At 43.3% G+C, this 22,720-nt stretch overlaps 1 protein-coding gene across 5 annotated transcripts in view; it reads left to right on the top strand.

The window, feature by feature from the left end:
* ERC1 (ELKS/RAB6-interacting/CAST family member 1) overlaps positions 1-22,720 on the top strand; it is a 539,904-nt gene that overhangs the window by 412,037 nt on the left and 105,147 nt on the right. For all 5 annotated transcript variants that reach the window (XM_054035177.1, XM_054035195.1, XM_054035205.1 and 2 more), the window contains one exon: positions 19,978-20,122. In XM_054035177.1, the coding sequence (XP_053891152.1) occupies positions 19,978-20,122 (145 nt within the window). The remainder of the gene's footprint in view (positions 1-19,977; positions 20,123-22,720) is intronic.

Raw genomic sequence — 22,720 nt, forward strand, 5'->3', positions numbered from 1 at the left:
GTGCCATAAGTTGCCTACCCCTGCCTTAGCCTATGTCCTTTCCATGTTCTCTCTCCTAGGACTTGTATACAAATCATCATTTACTCCATCACAGACAATAGAGTTCATGGGAGCTATGATTGACTCCTGATCAGCTAGGGCCTACCTCCCAGAGGAGGTTTCTATTGTAAACTTTTTATTTTTGTAATTTATATGCATAGAAATTCTAATGCAGTGGTTCTCAACCTTTCCAGACCACTGTACTCCTTTCAGGAGTCTGATTTGTCTTGCGTACCCCCAGATTTCACCTAATTTAAAAACTACTTGTTTACAAAATCAGACATAAAAATAAAGAAGTGTAAGAGCACACTATTACTGAAAAATTGCTTACATTCTCATTTTTATCATATAATTATAAATAAATCAATTGGAATATAAATATTGTACTTACATTTCGGTGTACAATATATAGAGCAGTATAAACAAATCATTGTCTATGTGAAATTTTAGTTTGTACTGAGTTCGCTAGTGATTTTTATGTAGCCTGTTGTAAAACTAGGCAAATATCTAGATGAGTTGATGTACTCCCTGGAAAACCTCTGAGTATCCCAGAGATACACCTACCCATGGTTGAGAATCACTGTTCTAATGTACTCCCCAACTGTAAAATGTGAATAATGCTATTTACTTCCTTTGTAAAGCACTTTGAGATCTACTGATGAAAAGTGGTATTAAGAACTAGCTGGTATTATTACTAAGCCTGAGAAGTCATGAAGTGACAAGTGTTTTGCTTTTGTCTTAAAAGATTATAGTTAAGCCACACAGCATCAGAGAAAGGAGAGCCTTATACCTGAACAGCCTATCTTCATTCAGAGATCTTGATATACTTTTGCCAGAGCCTCCAATGCAGGATTGGCTTTCCTGTATGTGAGGGTGTTTCTGCTTTATCAAGCATTATGGAAAGTTTTTTCTCTGTTTTGTTCCTCCCCTCACCACCAGGTGCCCACATGTGAGCTGTTTCTGGTTAGGGTGGAGTTCCCACTTTAATCCTAAACCATTAAAATGGTGGAAATTCCTTAACTGTTTAAATAGTCTATGTAAGGTAATATTTTCTTCTAAAATATCACCAGCAGTATTATCTGCATGATTTCCTCTACCTAACGAGCCCAATTATTGTTACCCCATTGAAAGTACTTTTACTGGGAAGGGAATTGTTCCTTTTCCAGTTCCTCATAAATGAATTGAGCTATTCATTTACTATGGTTCTCCTGATTAACTGAGGGTCTGATCTGTTTACAAAATGGACTGTATTAACAGGCTTATTCTTACTAACTTGATTGCCTACTATTCATTTAATTTAAATAGGCTTTCCTTTGAGGCAGGCAGGAAGCCAATGTGGAGCTGAAAACTGGCAGATTAGCACTGGATTGGGAAGGACCGTCTTTCATTTCTAGTTTTAGATCATTTTTGTCAGACTTCGTGAAACCTGGGAGAACTGAGCTTTTCGTCCTATTGAAATGGGCATGCATAATTTTAATGCATTACAGAAACAGTTCCTAGACTTCTGTGTCCTGTTGAACTACCATCTACAGCAAAAGAATATATGGCAATCTGATTGTGTCCTGAAAAGGATTTTAACAACTGTGCTTCTGAAGGAAGGAGCCTAGAGCTATGCAGAATGGCTGGCAAGAAGTATGCTCAGTACTGAGGAATATGAACAGAATCAGAATCCAGCTCTAAAACCAAGATGGAAAGCCTTAAGGAAAGCCAGGTTTGAAATACTGAAAAGTGTTGTATTCCGAATACATTGAACGCAAAAACATTGAAAAGCATTCATTGCCTATTATTCTTACTAGTGACAGATGGCTCTACCAGCTGTGTATCCATTTAGAGAGTTGGAAATAGTATATGGGGGAAAGTCCAAACATATTAGTATCTCCTTTAGAGCAAGGACAGCCCAAGTAGTTCTCTTTCCTCCTCCTAAATCTAACATTCATTAGTTACACAGCTTCTGTGTACTAAGAGTGAAGGGAGTGCCAATATGTGACCATAGCATCCTCTTTTTGAGAGGAGAAAACTTGTATTTCTTCATTTCAGTGACTCTCCGTATTCCCACTTACAGGTATTGGAGCGCCTAGTGGTGCCCAGAAGTGGAACCATCTCCTAGTAGTGTCTATGAAAGCACTCACACACATCCCTCGTACCCTTCCCCTCTGTGTCTCCAAACGTTCTGAGGTTGAATCTGCATAAGGGGGCGCAGTGCCCTCTACCACCTCACTTCCTTCCAATCACTTTGCCAGATGGAAGTGAACCTATCCAGTCTGTTTGGATCCAAGGTTTTTCTCCATTCTTACTGTCTTGCTAATAGTTTAGTATAGTTTTAGTTTAGTGTTAAGTGGAGATAGTTAACCTGGAGCTGAGCTACTAATTTATGGCATCATCAAAGAGGTAGGAGAAGTCGGAATTCAAGAGATATGCTTTGTGCCCAGCTGGCTTCCTGGCATTGAACAACCATGCTGGTGCCTAAGTACTTGGGAGAGGGCTACTCTCCTGAATGTTCCATCTGCTGGACTTTCACAACCAGAAGGCGCAAGGAGAGGCAGAACAGGTTGCAGGTGCTTTTCCTTAAGGAGGCCCTTGAAGCTAAACCCTTTAGGTGCATACACTTGTTGGCTCCAGGATCTAAGAGACCAGTTTTGGCTCCTGTGACTTCCTCCAGAAAACTGCAGCAGCTTAAAGGTTGCAGAAAATCAGAACTCTCATCAGATCTGTCTCCAGATCCTGCTGCTCAAGCAGTCAGGTCTTTAAAGGTACCATTGATGGAGGAGGGTAGATCACTCATTATGGAACTGAGAGCCATTTTGTCAGCTCCAGCCATGTCAATTCTGAAGAGGAAGGCAAGGGAAAATAAAGCCACTGCTAGCAGTGCCAGATATTACACATCAGATTTGTCACATCCATCTAATTCTAGCAGGGCCTTAATGACTCCAATGCTGGTTCTGGTTTCACCTTTGAGAACCAAAGAGGTGGATTTTAGTATTTTGTCAGATCTTATGCCATCCAAGTCTTCAGCTCTGGCTTCGACTCCTGCTCTGGTTCCAGGTTCATCTTCAGATCCGATGAGGACTTTTACTTTGGGGGCTGATGTACACTATTTGGCTTCCATGCATTCCCTGAATCCAAGTGAGAAACAGAGAGTCTCAAGGAAGAGAGAACTTTCACCAGTTCCAAGGTTTATGTCATCTTCATCTGAAAAAAAGAGAGCAGAGAAGATTTAGTCTTTCTGCTCATCTGTCTATACTTCCTTCTCCTAAGACTCCTTAGGGTCTCCACAAAGAGTTTTCTCTCTCTTTATTTCTGTCCACCCTCCAGGTTTGTTGCTGTATTTGGTGCAGTCTGTCGTGGATCCATATCTAGAGGAGGAGACAGTAAGAATAAAGTATCAGGGGATAGCCGTGTTAGTCTGTATCCACAAAAACAACAATGAGTCCGGTGGCACCTTAAAGACTAGCAGATTTATTTGGGCATAAGTTTCGTGGGTAAAAAATCTTACTTCTTCATGTCTCCATGCATCTGAAGAAGTGAGGTTTTTTACCCACGAAAGCTTATGCCCAAATAAATCTGTTAGTCTTTAAGGTGCCACCAGTTCAAATTTCATTAAATAGATAATTCACATGAGGTCTATCAATTTTATGTTCTCAGCTCTCACCTGTATTTCTCTCCAAGCATCACCATACTGATAACTTTAAAAGAGACTCTTTGCCCCGCAGTTCGTTATATTGCTGTCACTAGGGTAAAGGCTGTGAAAAGTATCTGTGCACAGCACTCCTGCTCTGAGAGCACCAGCTCCAGAGGAAGAGAGAGGAAAGTGTAACAAACAGTATTGAGATGCTGCTGCAATAAGTGAGTTGTATCTGGTGTGAGGAGAGAGCAAAGCTGTTCAGTAAGTGACTGGAAGGCTTGCAGAGGTAACCAAAAGTAGCACAACGCTCTTGCTTACAAATCAGTTAAAAATAACACCTAAAAGAAGGACTCGAGTCACAGATTCTCTAACACTGCAGTTTAATACTATGCCTCTATCAGGAAAGAAACCAGATTTGATTCCTATGATGAGATTAGAGCACATGTGATTATCCCAGTTTCACAGTGACATTAAAAGCTCCCCAAACTGCTGATCTTAGTGTAGCTTTCATATAATACCATCCATGCTATCAGAGTTACTCTGCACATGAGTAAAGTCAAAGATCATTCAAAGTAAAACAATACTCAAGGGATGGACTGCTAATATTCCTGTATAGCATCCGTGTTCTCTGTCTCTCACACACACATACACTGTATGTATGAACATGCACAGCACTTACCCTTTGAAACACCATCAGTCCAGCACTGATTAAAGCCTGTCATCATTCTAATTTTACCATTTATAAAGTGCCCCAGCATTGCAGTCACGAGCAGTGTGTTGTGGAGTACAAAACCTCTTTTAGAAATCCTCTTTCCATTAATATTTACCAAAAGTCGTCGTCTTCTTTTTGAGATTTGCCAGGATGGGAACTGGGGGAGGAATCTTTATAGTTTCCTGAAACCAAAGTGCTGTAGCGAGGCAATTTTAAAGACATCTTGATTCTATTAGGGTGTAAAGGTCAGAGGACGAACTTGGCTGGTCTGGTAGTTAAAGCATCAGTGGTGCAATGAATGGATGATTTTTATGACTTCTCACTGGACTTCTGCTGCAAGCAACTCATTATCCAAGAATACAGCAAGTTAGACATGCAGTGCTGAGGATTTCTTAATAGTTTGGAAGGCCTATACTCGCTTTTTCAACAATATTCTGTGGTTCACCAGAGAGGAAGAATAGGAATAGAACAAGAATGGTGGTTATAGTACAGTAGGGGGTGAGCTGTGGTTTTCACTACATTACACTCAGAGCATTCACATCTTACACTCTGGCATTTTCCACTAATATTGTGTATTAATGACACGTGGTAGTTGAATCTATTTGAGGTGCAGTATATGTTACTTGCTTTTTCTTCCAGTAGGAGGGCTAGAAATACTTTAATAAATCTCAGTGTACTTGGTCACTGACCACTAAATCAGCCTCCTCAAATGTGAGCATAAAAAGCCTCATTTGTCCTGTGTATTTCTACTTTGAGGCTCTGGGATGCCACTTGTAGGTCATATAGTGAGGCCTACTATTGTCATTCCATTCCAGCAAGAGGGGCAATTCTATGAAATTTGATGTAGCCAATAATCTGAGAGATCTTGTATTAAAAGTTTGATGCAAGAAGCCCTGCAGTGTTCTGTCACGGCACATCCAGAGTTACCTACTTGTGCTGAGAAGATGTACAGCAAAGCCTACAAGGTTTTCTGTGCCACTATCATCCACCAGAGGTTCATTGTAGACCAGGAAGAGTTGGGGATAACAAGATTTACCCAGGCATGACTCCAGAAATACACAAACAGAAAAATCTTGATAGCACAAGAATTCAGAATGATGAGACAACCATAATGAGCATTCTGTGCACTATTGAATGTCTGATCAGTCCTTTTAATGCTCCTCAAAATGGACTAGTGTGTTTAAGTTCAGGTGGTGTTGCTGCCAGTAAGGTTACAAACAACTTATTTACTGCTCAAGAGAAAGGTGAAATTGCACTGATTGATAGACTTCCTGAGCCAGTGGCTGCTTTCTGCTACTCAGGACATTTTTCCTCCCATCAAAAGCCAGAAATTGTAAACATTCAGTGATCAAGTAAAAACAAAAGCAAAAGTAGCTGGCAAACACATGATTCTTCATAATGACAAGGCACACTTTGTAAGGTTTCTTGTATTAGGTCAGCGGTTCTCAACTTGCGGGCCACATGCGGCCCAGTTAGCACACAGCTGCCACCCAGCTCAGCTTTGTACTAAAGGCTGGCCCATGAACCGGGATCTGCCAGGTTCCCATCTGCCCAGCACAGAGGGTCAGGGCTGCTGGCCCTCCCCACGTGGCAGGAGTCCAGGGTCCGGGGCAGTCGCCTGGCCCCGTGAGCTCCAGAGTCTGGGGCAGCTGCACGGCGGGGGGTCTGGGATCAGGGCAGCCAGCTGGCTTCATGCAGCCGGGGTCCAGGATTGGGGTAGCTGGCCCCGTGACCTCCGGGGTGAGCAGCTGGCTTCCCCCATGTGGTGGGTTCCGGGTTTGGGGCTGCCTGCCGGCCCTGTGAAGTCCAGGGCAGCCGGCTGTCCCTGCAAGCTCTGGGATCCAGGGCAGCCGTGTGGCAGGAGTCTGGGGCAAGCAGCCGGCCGGCCCCATGTGGCAGAGGTCCAGAGTTGGGATCCAGGCTGCCGCTGCCCTGCCACCTGCCCCTGTGGCCCAGGTAACACGTTGTGGGGCACTGTAATAGGTCAAAGGAGGAAAATTGATCTCTCAGAAATCTTGTCCTACTCTTTTGGAGCTGTTTCCTACCCTCTTGCTAGCTGACAGTACTTTGGCAAAAACCAGCAAATCAGCTCTGCTCAATCTTCTTCAGTCCAAAGCTGGAGACTGCCTTATTGACCATGTTCAAGAGAATGTGCAATAATCTTTGATGGAGTAGCTGTCATCCAAGCACTACATGTTGTTCCTTCAACATTTGGTGAGCTTGCAGACACCATTTTAGGGTACATGATTAAGCTTGCAAGAAAGTACAAGTGTACTTGTTTGGACTTTGTCCCAGATCCGTATTCTGATCTTAGCATCAAAAATATGGAACAATCATGCCAAGCAGCTAGTGGTTCCCAAACTAGACATATCTACAGAAAGGACCAGAAAACCCCCAGTCTGTGGAAGAAGTTTCTTTCTGATGGCAACAATAAGGAAGCACTTCAGAAATTCTTGTACATCATGTGGGAGGGATGCAGATATGTAAGGTGTAAGCAAAGACATCACTGTCCACATAGCTGGTGGAGAGGAGTGACACTGCCTGACTGTGCAGAAGTGTTCAGAGACAGTCACGGCTGTTGATGAATTAAGATGTGACCATGAAGAATGTAACAGGTACATTTCTTCAAGTGAAACATACTGCCAGGCTGTGATAATTAGGAGCCCTGTTACAGATGTTGCAGGCATAAACATCAGTCTTAAGTCACACTGTTGGTCAATTTGCATTTCTTGACTGGTATTGGGAATTAAAGCCGCATTATTGATTAATATTTTGTAGGCGTTGTATTGTGACTGCAAGCATGTAAAATGTCAAACAGGGAGATTTTCCTATCTTGCTGGTGGGTTCTCCTACCCAGACTTGTGTAAGTGTCAGAAGTGCGAGAACATTGACAAAAAAAGCTGCTGAACCTGTCATTCACAATGATGACAAGTCCAACAAGAGTGACTTTGATGAATAGGATGCCATGATTTTCAGACTGGGAAATAAAAATGTATTTTATTCTGAGAATTAAGCACTACAGTGCCAACGGCAATATACATAATTCAAAGTGAACACTGGATTTGAATAAGAAAATAACATTTTGATTTATATCAATAATTAAGTCAATTCATACCAATCCAGATAAGCTGTCACTTATAAATATTTGAGAAATAAATGCCATATACAAGGACATTCTAATAAAAAGGTTTGTGTAGTACTTTTTTCAGTGCTGCTGCTGAGGAAAATATGCTAGTTGTCAAGGAAAATAGTAATATTTTAGGTATTTACATAGAAAAATGCATCAGGTGTATTAAATTTATCATTTCATGTAGTTAGGCTGATGTACAAACACTTCTCTTGAGGGTAAATGGTAACATAGTCCAACCTACAGTGAAAGGCGAGTCTTGCCAAGAAAAGCAAATTATGGACATGGGGTAATATCTTGACCTATACTTTCTACCAAAAGATAGACATGTTAATTTATTGCACATTACTTGTTAGACTGATGATTGTAGAAAATATTGATGCATAAGACACCCCAGTAGCACAAGAACTTTTAGGTTTTTAGCACATTTTTTGTCCATAAATACAAAAAAGAAATTTCACTCAAATTGGCTATTTGCAATATTCTTTTTGTATATGACTGCTAAGTTCCTCAGTCCATGAAGTCTTGCCTTTAATATACTTCTACATACATTTCAATCATTTTCAGTCAATGTGGGCCTTTGCAGGGCAAATATTAATGAAGTTATAGACAAGAAGCCTTTGTTGGTATGGCATCAAAATTGGTAACTTTGGATGTGCCATGACAGAAAACTGCAGGGTTTCTTGTGGAGACCTTTTAACACAAGGTCTCTCAGGTCATTGGCTATATAAAGCTACAGATATTAAGTAAAAACAATGAGGAGTCCTTGTGGCACCTTAGAGACTAACAAATTTATTTGGGCATAAGCTTTCGTGGGCTGTAACCCACTTCACTTCATCAGCTGCATGGAGTGGAAAAAAAGTAGGCAGGTATGCACTCCATGCATCCCATGAAATGGGTTATGGCCCATGAAAGCTTATGCCCAAATAAATTTGTTAGTCTCTAAGGTGCCACAAGGACTCCTTGTTGTTTTTGCTGATACAGACTACCCCTCTGAAGAGAGTAAGTAGTGCCCCTGTTGCTGGAATGAAACTCTTTTTGTATGCACAGTTATTGGCCTCATCACACAGCCTGTTGATACCTTTACACTCACAGAATCTCTATCAAAGCCATGTCCATTGCGGCTGCTCAACCCCCTCTAATGACATCAGCATTCAATGCCTGAACCTATATAATGCCCAGTCATCTCTGTTCCTTTCCCTCTGCTATGAAAAGTGTTAGGGAACTCTTCTGTGTCCAGTCTGCTTTGCAAACTTTACTTAGTGCCCTCTTTTTGTAGCTCTGAGTGTTAGTATTAGTAGGATTTAGTCTTAAAATTGTACATAATTGATTTTTTTTAAAACAACACCAAAACAAAAGCAAATTGTCCCTTTGACTGAGGACTCCCTTAAGGCTTTGGTTTGATTCTGAGGTTATGATGGGAACCAAGCCACATGCATGCACCACTTGTCCATTTATCTACTTAGTGTCAGACATCCGCATTCAGTGCCTGGAGGAGGCATACTCGATGGCACAGTTCTTTTTGTTGTGTGTTCATTTCTGTGATGCTTCCCAGGAATATCCAGTATTGTGAGGCACCTTGCTACTCCCTGCACTTAGCGTGAGGAAGTCTTGTCTGTGCCTGCTGTGGATCAGCTCCCTGAATCCACCAGCCTCTGGCAATACAAGCACTACCTTCCAGGTCTGCACAGACCTCACCATCTCTGTATAGGTTAGTGATAGGCACACTCCAATACCTGAGTCCTCAAAGTGTCCCTCTGAAATGCACAGTCCCTGTTCCATTGAACACTCACAGAACTCTATTTGCTACTCCCAAAGGAATAGTACACACCAGCTTGTCAGATTCAGTTTCCGATCACCACTTTACTTAACACATAGCTAGCTAGCTAACAAGAGAGAGAGAAAGTGAAAACAGGAATAAGTTTATTATCAAAGAACATAGATCCAAGTGATAGAAAGTAAGAATTTTGGAAACAAATGGTTACATATAAAACACACTTTCTAGAGCCTAACCTTAACTAACAAAGCATTCCCCTATCTCCTATAAGATAGCTTTGCCCTGCATTTTCAGTCAGGTTGGCTGAGATCTCTTCTGATAAGATCAAGCTCGCTGGTGGCTTGTCCTCACAGATTGAAGGACTAAATGGGGGGGGGTTCATCTGCACCCCTGATATAGTTTTAAAAGTTTGTTTTACTCCTAAACCGGGTAACCCTTTCTGATTTTGTTTTTTCCTCCAGCCCCTGCAAACTGGTGATTAGCATTTTGCTGATTTTTCATGGGCATCCATTGTGAACTATAGAATACTCAATTTGCACATGACCAAACATCCAATCTTAATTTTAAAATTGCCAGTGATGGAGAATCCACATGAACCTTGGCAAATTGTTGGAACGGTTAATTATCCTCACTGTTAAGAATGTATGCCTTACTTTCAGTCTGAATTTGTCTAGCTTCAACTTCCAGCCATTGGATCTTGTTATACCTTTCTCTGCTGGATTGAAGAGCCTGTTATCAAATATTTGTTTCCCACGTAAGTATTATAGACTGTAATCAAGTCATCCCTTAATCTTCTCTTTGTTAAACTAAATAGCGTGAGCTCCTTGAGTCTGTCACTATAAGGCATGTTTTCTAATCCTTTACTCATTCTCATGGCTCTTCTCTGAACCCTTTCCAATTTATCAACATCTTTCTTGAATTGGACATCAGAACTGGACACAGTATTCCAGCAGTGGTCTCACCATTGCTAAAATAGAGAGATAAAATAACTTCACTACTCCTACTGAAGAGTCCCCTGTTTATGCGTCCAAAGATCACATTAGCCCTTTTAGCCACAGCATCACCCTGGTACTCATCTTCAGCTGATTATCCACCATGACCCCAAAATCTTTTTCAGAATCACTGCTTCCCAGGATAGAGTTTCCCATCCTCTAAGTATGGCTTACAGTCTTTGTTCCTAGATGTATACATTTATATTCATCCATATTAAAACATATATTGTTTGCTTGCACCCATCTTACCAAGTGATCCAGATTGCTCTTTACCAATGACCTATCCGCTTCATTATTTAGCACTCCCCCAATTTTTGTGTCAGCTGCAAACTTTATCAGCTACCCTGTTTGTCAATCAGAGAATCACTTTTATGGATCCAGTGCTGAACTCCACTTTACATAAGGGTTCACCAGCATCCGTCAGACACTGAGGTTTCAGCCCTACCAAAGAACAAAATTATTTGAGGCACATGGGACCCCTAGCATTATCCTCCTATGTGACACCATATGCATGGCTGCACATGAGACTCTTACAACATTGGATGGCCTAGTCAACCCACCAAATATGGACATCTTCAGAGAACTTTGATCATCCCTGAAGAGGCAGAACTCTTCATGGAACAGCAGAGATTGCATCTTCGCAGAGTTTTCTTTGACATTCCAACTCCTTCCACCATCATTATGATAGTCAACACCATTATATTATCTGAAAAAACGAAGCCAACCTTACTTTCCTCTTCTGTGCAAGGAGGCCATGAAGTGCTAGCAGATGCATACATTACATGCATCCAATGGTTCTACACCTGGCAGAGGAGAAAAATGTGCAGGCAGACTCTCTTAGCAGGATGAGCCAAGATCAACACAGTGGTACTGAATGCACCTTTCGTCATACAACTCTTCCACAAGTGAGGCGCACACACTGAAGACACGTTTGTTCCAGGAATAGCCCCAAATGTCCCCTCTGCTGTTCCAGATAGGGAGGAATACACAGTACATGTTCCTCTGGAACTGGAATGGAGGCCTTCTCTAGGCATTCCTTTAAATAACACTCATTCCTTTAAAAAAAAAAAAAAAAAAATGGAGAGACAGGGCAAGAGTTCTTCTGATACCTCTGTTGTCTTGTACATAAAAGTGTAATGTCACCCTGCTAGTTATCTAGAGAACCACCAGGTAATATCACAAACGAGGTTTCCTGGTCTCTCTTGCTAATGTATCCTGTAGACAAAGCACTGAACTTCAGTAAAATCAAAATTGAATTACATGAGCCCGCCACTCCAGCGCCTGTAAAAAAATTTTACATCATCTTTTTTTATCCTGCTTTCAATCTCTTACATTTTCTGTCATTAAAAAAATTCAGCTGTGAGCTTAGTTGGCAGTATCCTGAAATACAGTTCTCTTAAGGAGAAAACATGATCTGAGGGCTACCCAGGGAAATTTACCAGTATAATTATACTGCTATAGTTATACTGGTATAACTCCCTGTGTGGAATAAGAGTGTCCATCCAGAGAGCTACACCAATATAAATGTAGAGGTATAATTATGGCAGTAAATTTCCCATGTAGACAGGCCCTTTAAGAGCAGCCTTACCACTAAGAATTCAGATACTCAGTGGCAGATTTAAAGTTAGTGGGGCCCTGTGCGCAGCTTCAGTTTTGGGGGCCCCCCTCGGGACCCAGACAAGAAAAAGAGCATTCTCTCTCCTTCCCCCCCCCCCCTCCAGTTTTTTCTTTTTTTCTTCATCCTCCTCCTATATTATAAGTGATGGGAAGTAAATGAAAATAAAGTGAGGTACCTTGATTGGAGGAAGGGGTTAGGGTGCAGGAGAGGGTGCAGGGGTTGGGCTCTGAGAGGGAGTTTGGGTGCTGGATTGGGTTGAGGGTCGAGCTTTGGGAGGAAGTTTGGGTGCGGGCTTTGGGCTGGGGCAGGGTTTTGGGGCAGCATGGGGGAGGGAGGGCGGCGTTTACCTCGGATGGCGCAGCTCCCAAAACGACCGTCACACACATCCCTCTGGCAGCGGCTCCTAGGTGAGGGAGGCCAGGGGGTCTTCGCGTGCCACTGCCCGCAGGCGCAGCCCCCACAGCTCCCATTGGCTGCAGTTCCTGGCCAATGGGAGCTGCGGAGTTGGCACTCAGCACAGGGGCAGCGCATGGAGACACCACCCCCCTGCCCCTCCAGGGGCCGCAGGGACATGCCAGTTGCTTCCAAGTGTGGCACAGAGGAAGAGAGGCAGAGCGATGAGAGAGTCACCTTAGCCCTTCTGCTGGCACGTCTCTGCACACCCCTTGGGGGGAGGGGAGCAGCAGGTCTCCGTGCACTGCCCAGGGAGGGGGCAGCGCACAGAGCCGCCCCTTCCCCCCACCATGGGCGTGCAGAGACATGCCAACAGCTGTCGGCTTCCGGGAGCAGCGTGAGGCCACTGGCCACGGCATGCAGGCAGCTTGCCTGCTTGAGCCCTGCTGCGCCACCGGCCGGGACTCAGGGTCAGGTTGTCAGATGAGATTTGTCCTGCATTTTGGGGCCCCGTACCATTGCCATTGGTTTGTTTCATGGTAAATCCGCTCCTCCAGGTACTTTCAAAGCAGGATTGAATGTGTGTTAGAGAAATTCTGAGACAAGGATAAACAGGAAACTTCCTAACAAGAACATCTTCAATTCCTTCACTTTAAAGGTCATTTTTCCTCTTTTTCAAGTGGCAAGTGGATATTTTTAGACAATTACCCTTAAGTTAGGGAATGAAAATTATGCTGGTCTGGGACTTAATATAACAATTTCTGGACATATACCAAAAAACACAGCTAGACCAAAGGGAAGTGACAGTGCTGAAGTTTGACATATCTCAAACTCTCAGGGCTAGAAATTCTGTGCACTATGTATAATTTGAAGTCTTAGCTTTCCATTTGTGGATAGCATTTGTTTCTGGTCCTGTTAAACAATGAGATCAAATTTTTAAATGATGGTCATTCTGATTACTATCTTGTATTTCCATTATTTAGATTCTGATGTGATTTTTAGTTTTTACTATTTTGAACTGCTAAATCTCATAAACCTAATGCTCTTCAGATATTAGCAGCTAAAATCGTGTCCAAAATTATTTTGGGGAGAGGGGACAGAATGGAGGAGTGAAAAATAGTAGCAGTTATATATATTTTAAGATTAGTCTCTGATGAAACATCCGGACTCAAAATGCTAGCAGACAAGTACAAATGCCTTTGACTTTAGACTTTTCTAAGCAATGCTATTATGATTTTGATCCCTACTTCATTGTTTACTAGATTTTTGTTTCAATAAACCTACCATTACTTAAACCATCTGTAGAGTTGTGTTTCACGTAGTGCTAGAATACCATGCCTGTGTGGATGCCTTTTTTCTTTTACCTGAGGCGCCAAATGTTTGGGAAGCAACAGTACAGCTGGTTTTGCTTATAGACCTCAGTTTTTTCTGTGGTCTTAATCAGGTTTAGTGTACACTAGAACCTCAGAGTTACGAATACCTTGGGAATGGAGGTTGTTCGTAACTCTGAACAAAATGTTATGGTTGTTCTTTAAAAAGTTTACAACTGACCTAAAACTTTAGTATGCAGAAGAAAAATGCTGCTTTTAACCATCTTAATTTAAATTAAACAAGCAGAGAAACAGGTTTCCTTACTTGATCAAATCTTTTTTTTTAAACTTTCCCTCTATTTTGTATTAGTTTACATTTAACACTGTACTGTACTGTATTTGCTTTTAATTTTGTTTGTTTGTTTCTCTGCTGCTGCCTGGTTCCATACTTCCGGTTCCAAATGAGGTGTGTGGTTGACTGGTCAGTTCGTAGCTCTGAGGTTCTATGATATATAGTTTCTGATGCTGGTGTACTCTGGTTTAAGGTTTTATTAGTTGTTTAGAGTTCTTTTTACTCATTAATGCTATTATGAAGTTCTGGTCAGGTCTGTGATAGCAAATCAATGTGTCAGGAGACCAGTGTTTCAGAGATTCATAATTTATAATGCCAGAAGGAACCATTGTGACTATCTAGTCTGATCTCTTGCATAACCCAGGTCATAGGACTTCCCTGAATTAATTCCTGTTTGAACTAGAGCATATTTTTAGAAAAACATCCAGTCATGATTTTAAAATTTCCAGTGACGGAGAACCCACTACAACTCTTGGTAAGTTGTTCCTGTGGTTAATTACCCTGTTAAAAGTGTGTACTGTCATTTTAGTCTAAATTTGTATAGCTTCAACTTCAAGCCATTGGATCTTTTTATCCCTTTGTCTGCTAGATTGAAGAGCCCTTTATTATCAAATGTTTGAGAGGTGTACCTCTATTCAGTGACCTTTCTGGCCTCCAGAGCACGTGCTCACTAGGGTTGCCAGGTGTCCGGTTTTCGACCGGAACGCCCGGTCAAAAAGGGACCCTGGCAGCTCCGGTCAGCAGTGCCGACTGGGCCGTTAAAAGTCCGGTCGGTGGTGCTGCAGGGCTATGACAGAGTAGTCCCTACCTGTCCTGGCACCGCGCTGCGCCCCAGAAGCGTCCAGCAGGTCCAGCTCCTAGGCGGGGGGTGGGGTGCACTGGGCTCTGCGCACTGCCCATACCCCGAGCACCAGTTCCGCACTCTCATTGGCCGGGAACCACAGCCAATGGGAACTGGGGGGCAGTGCCTGTGGGCAAGAGCAGTGCGCGGAGCCTCCTGGGCCCCACGCCCCAGGTGCCAGATCTGTTGCTGACCACTTCCGGGGCACAGCGCAGAGCCAGGACACACAGAGAGCCTGACTTAGCCTCGCTGCGCCACTGACCGGGAGCCGCCCGAGGTAAGCCCGTGCCCCAGCTCTGAGCCCCCCCCAAATTTTTCATCCCCATCCCAGACCCTGCACACCCAGCTGGAGTCCTCACCCCCTTACACACGGCACCTCAGCCCCCTGACCGAGCCCAGAGCCTCCCTCCCACATCCTGAACCCCCTCATCGCTGGCCCCAGCCCAGAACCCAGAGCCAGTATTCCCTCTTGCACCCCAACCCACTGCCTCAGCCCCCACCCTTATTCTGAATCCCTTAGCCCCATCCCCTAGCCTGAAGCCCCCTCCTGCACCCCAAACCCCTCATCCCCAGCCCTACCCCAGAGCCCTCACCCAGACCCCGTACCACCTCCCATACTCCAAATCCCTCGGCCCCAGCCTGGAGCCCCCTCCTGCACCCCGCACCCTGCACCCCAGCCGGAGCCCTCAGCCCCTCCCACACCCAACTCCCTGCCCCAGCCCAGAGTCCCCTTCCACACCCTGAACCCCTCATTTCTGGCCCCACCCCAGAGCCCGCACCCCCAGTTAGACCACTCACCCACTTACGCACCCCAACCCCCTGCCCCAGCCCAGTGAAAGTGAGTGAGGGCGGGGGAGAGCGAGCCACCAAGGGAGGAGGAATGTAGTAGGCAGGGCCTTAGGGAAGGGGCGGGGCTAGGGTGTTCGGTTTTGTGTGATTAGAAAGTTGGCAACCCTAGTTCTCACTGCCTTGTAGGTAAATCTTTTATCTCAAAAAGCCAGAAAGAAAAGATTCTTCATGTGTTATCTTGTCCTAATTTTGCTTAGATTTACTATCCTGCTCCTCTCTTTAAATTCGCAACATCCGTGTGTCAGGGGTGTCGCCAAAACAAGCTGCACTCCCCCAGTGGGAGGGTGGTCCTTTAGGAGCCTTTGTCTGCACTACCACTTATGTCAGCAAAACTTATATCACTCAGGGGTGTGAAAAAACACACCCCTGAGCGGGATAAGTTATGCTGGTATAAATGGTAGTGTGCACAGCGCTTTGTCGGCAGGAGAGCTTCTCCCGCTGACATAGCTACTGCCGCTCATTCGGCGTGGTTTAATTATGTCAGCTGGAGAGCTCTCTCCCATCAGCATAGAGTGGCTACATGAGAGATCTTACAGTGGCGCAGCTGCATACAACTTTCCCCAGTGCTGGTGGGTGCTCGCGCTGGCCCCGCTCCGACTCCACCCTTTCCCTGCCCCGCCCCCATTCTAATCCCTTCCCCAAAGTCCCTGCCCCAACTCCGCCCCCTCCCTGCCCTATTGGACCCCTTCCCCAAATCCCTGCCCCGGCCCCGCCTCTTCCCCGAGCGCGCCACGTTCCCCCTCCTCCCCCCTCCCTCCCAGCTGCACGAAACAGCTGTTTCGCGGTGCAAGCACTGGGAGCTAGGTGAGGAAAAGCAGGCACAGGGCGCGCTCGGGGGGGGAGGCAGAGGTGAGCTGAGCGGGGAGCTGCCGATGGGTGCTGAGCAACCACCAGTTTTTCCCTGTGGGTGCTCCAACCCCGGAGCACCCACAGAGTCGGCATCTATGGCTGCATCAATACAGCTGTGCTGCTGTAAGCTCTCTAGTGTAAACATAACCCAAGAGTATAGTCTTTAGCTGTATGATGGAATAACCTAAATACAGCCTTCAAGCCTGCACCTGGTACAGAGAGGGCTTCCACTTTATGTTGCAAGGACATCAGCATAGATTCTCCCCTACTGGTAGTATTTGCTGACTCTGATTGGACTGTATTGAGCCAAGTCTGTTTCAGGCAGGAGGAGCTGCCTCAGAGGTAGCCTCTAACTTAGGAGCATGAAACCAGCAGAGAGTCTTTCACATATACCTCTTCAGATGACACTTGTAGAGCACATCTCCCTGTACCCTTCTCATCAGCATCAAGGAAAACTTGCAGTAGACATTGCCCTCTTCAGTCACAGAGACTCCATCTTCTATTGAATGTGTAGGCAAGCGGCAGTAAGGGAACATAATTGCTCTTTTAAAATCAGTTTTAAAAACCCATGATTTTCAGAGAATATCACGGCAATTAACTTAGAAGCCTAATGACAGTTTGCATTTAAAAGTTGCTGTCTGCTCAGTGATGACCTCTAGAAATGCTTTTCAATTAAAAAATGAATAGGTTAATTGGATCTTGAAACGTTGACCAGACTCAACAGAAATTGTAACACATGCAGAGACCAAACATAGTCAACATCTAATAACTAAAATTTTCTGCAATCCAGTATGGTAAAGGTAGTCCTGTGTATAAGTTATCATTGAACTAGTATATAAACCAAGTTTAAACTCTTGACATCGCCACTTTTGATTTGAGGGGACAGAAAAACTTTAGAACACATTCGAAAATCTACTGATTTTTCAAGGCCTCATCTTAATTTTTCATAGTGTTTGTTGAGCATATTTAAATGAATCAAAATAAAATAGATGCCTTGTTCAATTAATCTCATACTCCAGGTCAGTTCTCCTCTCTGTTGGAAAGACACATGGAACTTTATACAGCAATTCTGTTTCAGAAAGTCTGTATTGAATTTTGGTCAGGACACTAGAGTTGTCAAGCCCTACTCTTATGCAATGTGCTGTGTGATCTTTAATCTATCAAATGAAGCTCTTGCTGTATGTTGCTTCAGTACTAACTCAGGGAAAAGGGCCACCTACAGGACAACAGTGTCTTCAGAACCAGGGATTTCCTTACAAGCACTGACCAGGCTCAACCCTACTTAAGTTAGAGTTCAGACTGAATAGAGAAGTAAGGCGATATGATTGCAAATAAACAATATAAAATAAACAAGAATTCATCTTAACATATACAAGTATGCCCAATTGATATGTGTTCTGTAGATTTTTGAAACAGGATCTTTGTCTCCTAGCATCCACAAGATGCTCCCAAAGTGCAGGAGAATATGAGAGAGTTAGATGCTGTTGGGAAAAGGTAAAATTCTATGTCTAATTATCACACAACTGTAACCGCAGGATCCTGCACTAGTTTTTTAGCTCCTATGCAACTCTCTCTGAGCTGTCAATGGTGTGCTCAGAAGACAAGCCTACATTTGTCTCAGTCACTCAATACAGAAAGCTGACAAAAGCTCCTCATCATCCTGAATACTGACAGGGGAAGTCACAGGACAGCAAAAGCATCCTTGATATGGGAGGGTGCCCTTTTGCCAGTTCTCAGTTAACCCCTGTGCTTTCTGCCAGAGGCCTCTTCACCATCTCTCTGATAACAGAACAGGGCCTGTATCTTCCTGTTATCTTCATTTGCTTCTGGGAATACTGTGCATTGCTAAAATGAGTGCAGCTAATTTGCCACAGACCACTTTCCTCCTCAGATAGCTACATGAATAGCCAATATATTTTAAGAAGGTGGAACACAATGGTCCACTCTGTTATATGTTTATATATCACACCAGTATATATTAGAAACCACTACAATAGAGGGAATCTGTTTAGAACAGTCTGAAGTACCCAAAAATGATGAAAACCTAACCTAAAACAATGCTGAGTTGAGTAAGAAACTAGGAAGTTCTGAACAGGAACACAGCACATCACTCTTCTCCCATCCTACCTGGTTATCCATCCTACCTACTGAATCAATAGACTTGATACACAGCAAAATAGGGTCTTTTATAAGCCATTGCATCATTGACTGTTGTAGAGTAAGTCTCCCAGAGTTTGATACCACCTTTGTGAATGCCATAGTTAATCCTATCCCTGGAATCACACTCCCTATCACAGCATTCCACATATGTCCAACTCTGTATTGTGACAGTACCCCGGGTACAATCTGGACTGCGGAATAACTGTCTTCTCCAACCTGAGATGCCTTTTACACTGCTTTATAGGTGAACAGCCAGTCCTGCCAGTTAACACAATCTCCAGCATGTAACTTGTTCCTAGCTAACTGCATTGTGTGCTACTAGCCAGCCAGCCATGAATTACACTGCAAAAGAACACCAGCAGATTCTCTAGTCCCAGACTGTACCCCCAGAAATGTGCATCTTGTATTTCCCAGCACACTACTGAACAATGCAGGCTCATATAAAGTCCATCTTTTCATCAGTGGAAAATTATATGTACCTGCCTTGTTATCCCAAATGGAGTTTCCCACACACTTTAATCCAAACACACACTGGTTTAGATAAACCAATAAAACAAGTTTATTAACTACAGAAAGATAGATTTTAAGTGATTACAAGTAATGAGGCATAAAAGTCCGATTTGGTTACAAAGAAAATAAAAAGATTATACACAAGCTAAATGACTAACTTAATAAGCTAAGTGAATTTAAAAGCAAAAGGTTTTTCTCACCATAAGCTTACAGCAGTTTGTACTGGCTGAAAAGCCTCCCAGCCGGGATTCCCCCATCCCACCCCCAAGTTCAGTTCTTTGAGAGTCACTGATGTCATGAGCAGAGATGAAAAAGGATAGTGAAATCCAACATTTTCCTCCCCTCTTTATAATTCAGTTTCTTATGCTAGAAATATCCTTGCTGAGTCATGGTAACAAACCAGTCTCTTGTGGACGTGAGGTTTAAACTGTCCCTGTGATGGAATGTAAATTTCTTGTTTACCCCTTTTCCCCCTGATGGAGAATGTCTGCTTAAGCAGGTGATAGCCCTTTAGCACCTGGCTGGGGTGCCAGTGTCTCTTTGTTTCTGAAAAACTGATTTGGGCCTGCTTTTCTTAACCTTGGAGCCTGTTATAACAATGTTATACAGTAGAGGCTTGTAACTTTACATGCAGTGTTGCCACACATATTTTACCAGTACAATACTGTTCAGCAGATTGATTTTTCAAATCAGACCTCAAAAGACATATTTTGTTAAAAAAAATAATAACAACATAACCTTATAAAAGGGTGAACATGGAGTATAGGTTGTCACAGATACCCCTTACTTTTTAAGGACACCAGTGTATTCTTTTTTTTTCCCCCAGACAAGAAGCTCTTCTAGCTGCCATCAGTGAAAAAGATGCCAACATTGCTCTGCTAGAGCTTTCATCCTCTAAGAAGAAGACCCAAGATGAAGTGGCTGCACTGAAGCGAGAGAAGGACCGCCTGGTGCAACAGCTCAAGCAACAGGTGGGAAGGGACAGAATCAGGCATGTGAGCTGGTGGTACGGGATTATTATCATGGGTGATAGAACTTTATAAATTAAAAATATACTGCCTTGCTGAGTACTTGGACAGTACCAGGGGTGCTTTCTGATCAGGGATTTCTCCACTTCCTCCTTAGAAGGCACTAGTGCTCTAGTGACAGTGGTTTTACACTTAACATTTAATATTGAAATAAAATGTTTAATGTTCACATAATAAAGTTCTTTTTTTGACTTGAACCAATTTTAAAGCAGTTTAGAAACTGATTTTACAATTTCATAACATTTAATTTTACTGGTAGGGTCATAAATACTGTTACTTTCCAGCAAGATAGCATTCCGCTAGCAAGAGACTCAAATGTAAAATGCATATACCCAGTTTGATCGTGATGGAAAGTGCTTCTCAGCATGTGAGCTTCCAGAGTGTCATACTGAACATAATGGAGGGGGGTAGCTTTCTACTAAGGGCATGCATGTCTTTATATGACAACATCAGCCTGACTTGTGAATCCCTTTGCAAAACAGAGAGGGACTCTAGGGGGAGATCTTTTGGGGGGAGGAAGTAATGTTGTGTCCCGATAGTATAGTGGGCCTGAATAGATCCATTTAATTGGCTATGGTAGAATGCAAATAGTGCTTTTCTTTTAACTTTGATAGAAAGTATTAGTTGTTTGTATAATTGCATAGCTGTTGATAATGTGTGTACAGATTGACTTTTTTTAAGAGAACAACATATATAGATTATTTATATCTCCTCAAATCAGAAATTATTCCATAAACGCATAAGCCCCAGTTTACTTCCCAACAAGCAGTTCCGGAGCTCTTCAGCCATTCAGACTAAGCAAGCCTTTCTTTGATTTAAAACACTTCAGTGGAGAGACATGGATTCATCAAAGGAGGAAGGTACATGGGTTCAGAGAGATTTTGTAGCAATTCTCTCCTTCAACTTTGCTCTCTGCCTCTCCCGCACTATATCATGTTCCCACCCACTCAAGTTGCTCGTGTGTTACTGTGAAAGAGAAGGAAGGAGTCCTGCCAAAGACATTTTGGTTCTTTAATTTGTGTGCACTAAAGCTTAGATGAGGGAGCGTTTCAGAAAGAAGATATGGCATCAATTTTTTTTTTATTTAAAGCTTCTAGTCCCTGAATTGCAGGAATGTGCCTCGATACAGAAACATTTCCTAATGAAGCAGTCAGCATTGACCAGGCTTTCCAGTAAATGGAGCTGCCTGCTTAGGATTGGTTGTCAACTTCCATGAAGGGATTTCCTCTATCATCAGAAGGAAGGGAGGCGAATTGGAGGGCAAGGGTTACCAACTAATGTAGTCCCAATTTACTTGCTCCCAAAGTAGTTTGTCTCCTTGACTGGTTCATGGTGAAACAGTGGTTGGGAGGCTGCTTCAGATGAGGGGGGCCAGGGCTGATGCAAGAAAACAGAGCTGAAGGTTGTCTAACAAAGTCCAGATGTGCTGTGGTGAGTGCCAGCCAGTGTGTTCTAATTATAAGTCAGAGAGAAGCCCCGGCAGTGCGTGTAGAGCGGGCACCCACACTGGAATTAATGTAAATCAAGAGAGCTTTGGCCTCCTTTAACGCAGTTCATCCACCAGCCATCTGTCCAAGAATGGCCTGTGTTTCTGTGATTCATTTTCTTCTCAAACTATGATTTAACAAGCAGCATACAGTAATTATCACAGCTTAAAGTCCTGGTCCACAGCTGTGAGTTGTAAATGGAAGGCATATGAGAATAGGCTGAATTTTTCTTCTCTGTGGGCTCATACTGAGACCTGTGAGGTTTCCTGGAATAAGATTTCTGGGGCAAGGTCTGTCATTTACTATATGTGTACAGTGCCTAGCACCACAGAGCTCCAGGCTGGTTGAGATCTCTAGGCACAACCACAGTTTAAATGTTTAATAATAATAATAATGCTGTTGCTTGGGGGCTCCGATCCATGGGGATTCTCAATTCATGCGCGTGGGAGCTCAGAGTCAGATTGTTATTCAGTTGGAATTGTTTGAGAAGCATCATATTTTTGGTGGTACTGTATAAATGTTTAATAATAACTGTCACTCCCTTTTGAATACAGCAGTAGCAATAGGTTGGCTCAATAAATTGATAAAGGGATCTCAAACCTTTCATATCTCTGGTAGATCACTGGTTTGAATCCAGTTCAGGTTGGTAGTGAACAGCTGTTGTAACCATCCCTTATGTGCTTAAAAAACAAGTATTCTGCAGTAATTATCTAAATCAGCGGTTCTCAAACTGCAGGTCGGGACCCCAAAGTGGGTCGCGACCCCATTTTAGTAGGGTCGCCAGGCCCAGCATTAGACTTGCTAGGACCCAGTCTGGATATGAGTCAACAGACTGGATATGAGTCAACAGTGTGCTCTTGTTGCCAAGAAGGCTAACAGCATTTTGGGCTATATAAGTAGGGGCATTGCCAGCAGATCGAGGAACGTGATTGTTCCCCTTTATTCGACATTGGTGAGGCCTCATCTGGAATACTGTGTCCAGTTTTGGGCCCCACACTACAAAAAGGATGTGGAAAAATTGGAAAGAGTCCAGCGTAGGGCAACAAAAATGATT

The sequence above is a fragment of the Malaclemys terrapin genome, chromosome 1 (assembly GCF_027887155.1).
Source record: "Malaclemys terrapin pileata isolate rMalTer1 chromosome 1, rMalTer1.hap1, whole genome shotgun sequence".
Lineage (NCBI taxonomy): Eukaryota > Metazoa > Chordata > Testudines > Emydidae > Malaclemys > Malaclemys terrapin.